Below are 5,011 nucleotides of genomic sequence, written 5' to 3' on the forward strand. Positions count from 1 at the left end.
CATCAGTTCATGCAGTAATTTAGACAGTAATATAATGCCATAATTATTGCGGTAACAGCCCGGTAGACGGTAAGGTAGTGTGGCCGTAGCATAAATAAGTTCTTGGTTTGCCAAATGCCAAAACTATATACCTTCAGATTTGCCTTTACCTAAAATCACACCTAAAATAAAGGTATTTTTTCGCAAAATCTTATTGCTGGTCCATATTTATCCAATACTTTATTTTTAACAGTTTTTTCATAGACCAATATAATCACTATAATATATATTGGTCCATGGTTTTATAGGTAGGTAGGTACAATATACAATAAGATACATGGGTCATAAAAGAAAACACAATATACAGTTGTTAATTTTAATTTATTTCAATGTATGCTATGTACATTCCCGTTACCTTTCTAAACAAGCCATACAGCCTAAACTGGGTTACGCCATAGATATTGAATGACCAGAGACAATTCTGTGGATAATAGACATCGAGATTAAGGATGATAATATAATCCTTATTTGGTTATCATTATGAGACTTAAAGCTAGGAACATATAAAATAACGCTTGTGACTATTCGGCACTCCTTTACATTGTCAGCTCCTGTAACAGAAAAAAATAATGTTTTGACGTCATGATCTTCCAAGTTTATTTAAAGGGCTTATTAGCCCCAATTAATTATATTTAATTAATTGGGTTTAATGATCCTATGTTAATCAAATAATAGTAACGGCATACACAAAAAACCCTTTTTAACAGTGTTGACATATTATGTGTTGGCAAACATTAAAAAAACTTGTTACTGGAATTTATGGAAAACTATTGCCCAAAATTTAGCATGACACAAACAAGGAATTGATCTATCTACTATATAAAAATAAGTCAGGTTTTCCTTCCTGACGCTATAAATCCAGAATGCACGAACCGATTTCCACGGTTTTGCATTCGTTGGAAAGGTCTCGGGCTCCGTGAGGTTTATAGCAAAGAAAAGGTGTTTCTGGTGGCGAAACGGAGTTGGCCGGGTTTGCTAGTTATGTATAGATAAGTACATATATTCTATATTGCTGATGTTACCATAGACAAACACACAAACTCACCATTATAGCGTTCACGATATCTGACTGGTTGTTCCGCAGCGCCCGCACCGCTCTCGCTCGAGACACGTTCGCTTGGGACATCACAATCTCTACATCCTTTTCGTCTACGCCCGTTTCGTCCACACCTTCCTCGTCTTCCTCTTCAGCGATCGGTGCTACCGTCTGAAATTGTTAAAAAAAATGTTGTGAGGTTTTATGAAACCACAGTAAAAGTGAAACTTTTTCGAATGATTCCGAACACTGCTTTATACCTACTCGGCAGCCGACCGTCACGCGACATGCGCTACACAGACCAAAATGTTTGAGACGATGTAATAAGTTTCACTTTAATAAATGGTGAGAAAACGGAAAGTCTTATATTTTGCTATAGCCAGATGACTATTTTATAGATCAAGTTTACGATCCTTTTATTTGAATAAGTCTCAGTTTAATTAGTCAATATAGATATTTGATAACATAAAATTTACACAGAATGTTTCTCTCATTTCTCTCAAATGCATCCCTAATTATTTATAAGTTGTACCAACTTATTTTAGCTATTGAATTGTGTATCTGCATTTTTGTTATTGTTTCTCAATTGGTTTTCTTTCAATATGGACAGACAATTTTGTTTACATAAATAACAGAGGCAAATGTTGATAAAAAAAAAATATGATTGATGAATGGATCTTGCATACATTCCTATCAACAAAGGTATTATATTGTTAGGGTTGTCTGGTTGAAATTGCTGCCTAGTGATAGCCTTTTACTGTTTTATGTTATGTTGTTTATTTTATGTATTTTAGGGCCGATTTTTCAATGCTTGGTTAAAACTTATCTGTCCAATAAAGTATTACACGATAATATTAAAATGTCAGGTAAACTGTCAAATACGGGCAATTAGAATACGTTTTTAAAATGGTAGTTTTATACATTATTCGACGAATAAGTTTTATCCAAGGATTGAAAAATCAGCCCTAAACCAATAAAGAATTTTAGTTCCTTCATTTAGCAATGCATTAACATAATAAAACTCACCGTGCCAGCAGTAGTAGTGTCATTACCGGCAGCCGCACTCTCTGGTGCCTTAAACCTTTCAGCAGCTGCCATAGTGGCTTGCTGCGACAGATCCTCGATCTTGGCCTCGCCGAACACAATATATGTGTCCGAGTGCGGGTTCTTGTATACGTCCGGCGAGTTGATGACAAACAGGATGTTCTTTGACTTCCTGATTGTCACTCGGTTCACGCCTTGTACCTGGAAGGATTTTTGGAAATGATTATTGCAACATGTTGGCTTTTATTTTTGTTTGGAAGTTTTTATGGTTATCTGTAACGAATTAGTAGGTACCTACGAAAACATGTCATGCATAATTAATTTTAGAATTCAGAACATGATGTATAACATATGAACAAGCACAATAAGCATATATTTCTTATATTATCATTGGGATTCAAACTACTTCAGTTTTATATTATTAAAATACATATACATAGTAAAAATGTTCATATGTTAAGTGATAAATATAAACATTATAGCTTTATAGATAATAACATATGTATCATCAGATTTTAAGAATTGATCTTCAATGTGTAGTTTGAACAATTTTATCATTATTTCATGAAAAATGTATGATTTCCAAAAGCTACAAGCTAAATTTGTTTACTTGAATACGCTAATCTCAGTAACCATGGGTCTGTTTTGAAAAATCATTTCAGTGTTAGATAGTCCATTTATCGAAGAAGGCTATATACATATAGCATCACGCTTAGACCAAGAGGAGCGATGCAATGCAGGCTAATCCGCGGAACACAGCTTGTACAATATATTATAATTTTAGGTTTATTTATATAAGTTACTTTTAAACTTATAACTTACAGGTTTAAGTCCGAGCTTGCTCATGATTTTGCGGGCTTTCTTCTCACCACGAGACTGCTTCGCCTTTGATACAATGTCAATGCCAGCGATGGGGTTGGTGATACCACCAGCGCCTGGTGCACCTGAAATATACAGATAACATATATTATTCAAATTGTTTGTAGTGGCAACATTTTGGAACAAGTTCAAGAGAATTAATAAAAAAAAATCTTCAATTCAATATTTTTAATGCGATGAAATGTTTGAATTAATACAATTATATTTTTTCAGTTGTTCAACACTGGTCATGAATATCTTAGTATTGCTGAAATATTATTTTGGGTAACTTTATATTTACAACATTTCTTTAAAATAACCAAATGAATAGAAATATTATTGGATTTTTCTCTTTTTGTAATGATTACCTTCTTAAAAATTTTAATGTTGCGGAGTACCTGCTCTATTCTTTAACAGTATATTAGTTTTTCACTTTCTAGGACTTTTAGTTTTAAACAAAATCTGTGTAAAATAACAAGAACTACACAATCACCTGCATCCTCCAATTCTGGGATGGTGTCGTCAGAGTCACTGTCTGACGACGCGGTTTCCTCCTTCCTCTTTTCAGTCATGGATGCTGTGGCCTTGTCCAATTCTGTGAGTTCTGGCATTTTGGTGCTGATTGTGGTGTCTATGGTCCTGTTATATTAAAAAAAAAAAATGTAAAATAAAATTGTCTGTATTTTAGTGTGTGTATGTAAAAATGTAAATAATAAGCAGTGGTATAGTCCTGATAATAAGCCTGTTTTTTGTACTGTCTGATTTCTTTGATAGCTTTTACACATGTTTACTCATAAAAATTGTTTTACCAAAAATATTGTATAATAAATATAAACCACACTTATATTATCAGAGGAAAACCGCGAACTGGACAATGATAGACTAAGTAATAATGATAACCTGGCTATTATAAAGAAAAAAAAAAAAATTCAGTGCAAGAGATCAAGGTAACTTCGAAATATTAAGATAACTACATATTACGTATTTGTTAACTTCATATACTCTACAAAAATTAGTTCTACTACCTATTTTGAATCATCGGAATTAGGTATTCATGCAGTACCTACCTTCTGTGTTTATAGAATAGGTAGGTAGGTATAATATTTTTTTCAACTGTTTATAACCTGGTTCTATTCAACATGAATGGTTGTAATGTAACTAAAGTGCATCTTTATCATACGTAATTGGTTAACTTTGAAACCATTTGCCATGCTTTTGAATTCGACTGCAGGTGCAAGATATTTAGTTTCTATGTACAGTACAGTTGTATGGAAGTCAAGACTTGTATATGTATTTTTTCGCAACGCAAATTTTCACAAATACTTGTGTATTTTATGGTAAAACAAAAAGATATCGATTCTATCTAATACGGTACAGCGGTATACCGCTAATTGGGCGGGGGATATAATGTTTCATTAGACAATATTCTCAGAAATAAACCGCCATTAATAGCACTCATTCACAAATAATCACTTATGTATTAAATAAATTCACATTTTTCACACGATTTTTAAAATAAAATCAGATTATTTACCTTCACAAAAATTAATATATCGCAAAAGGAGCCTAAACTTCAATTTGACTTTGACAAGAAAGAATAAAAATAAAAAATATAAAACTTCCTGGGTATAGACTACAGACTGTTTTAAATAGAAGGTTCATAAATATCACACAATTCTCATGTACAAAAATCCTGAATTTATCAGGACTACATTAAGTAACATAAAGAACTAAAAAAATTTCAACTCATCATAAGAAAATCGTGTTTTGAACTTCTTTTAAAAATCATTTGCGATTATTTTATTTAAATGATTTAGAATTCATCTAAAAGCTTTCAAATATACATCTCATCAAGCTTTATTAATTATGTATCAAGCAGGAGGATGTTTTTTTGTTAAAATACCAATATTTAATTATTGAATACATTATTAAAATTATTAATATATGTAGTAGAACATCACTATTAATACAATACGGAATACCTATCTGTCAAGTGTCTATTGGCATTTGGCAATGACAATAGACATTTACCAA

General features: G+C 32.2%; 1 protein-coding gene across 1 annotated transcript; it reads right to left on the reverse strand.

The window, feature by feature from the left end:
* Nucleotides 1-341: 341 nt before the first annotated feature.
* Nucleotides 342-4,588, reverse strand: Nacalpha (nascent polypeptide associated complex protein alpha subunit). The gene is made up of 6 exons (XM_090117614.1): nt 4,512-4,588; nt 3,471-3,616; nt 2,942-3,063; nt 2,102-2,320; nt 1,085-1,246; nt 342-590 (listed from the first exon to the last, which is right to left on the reverse strand). Exons 2-6 carry the CDS (start codon nt 3,586-3,588, stop codon nt 576-578), a joined length of 636 nt encoding a protein of 211 aa, XP_089973740.1. The 5' UTR covers nt 3,589-3,616; nt 4,512-4,588; the 3' UTR covers nt 342-575.
* Between the last annotated feature and the right edge of the window lie 423 nt (nt 4,589-5,011).

Source organism: Colias eurytheme, chromosome 28, assembly GCF_061535395.1.
Source record: "Colias eurytheme isolate Ceu_HAF_F1 chromosome 28, ilColEury1 Martin Lab GWU primary, whole genome shotgun sequence".
NCBI lineage: Eukaryota > Metazoa > Arthropoda > Insecta > Lepidoptera > Pieridae > Colias > Colias eurytheme.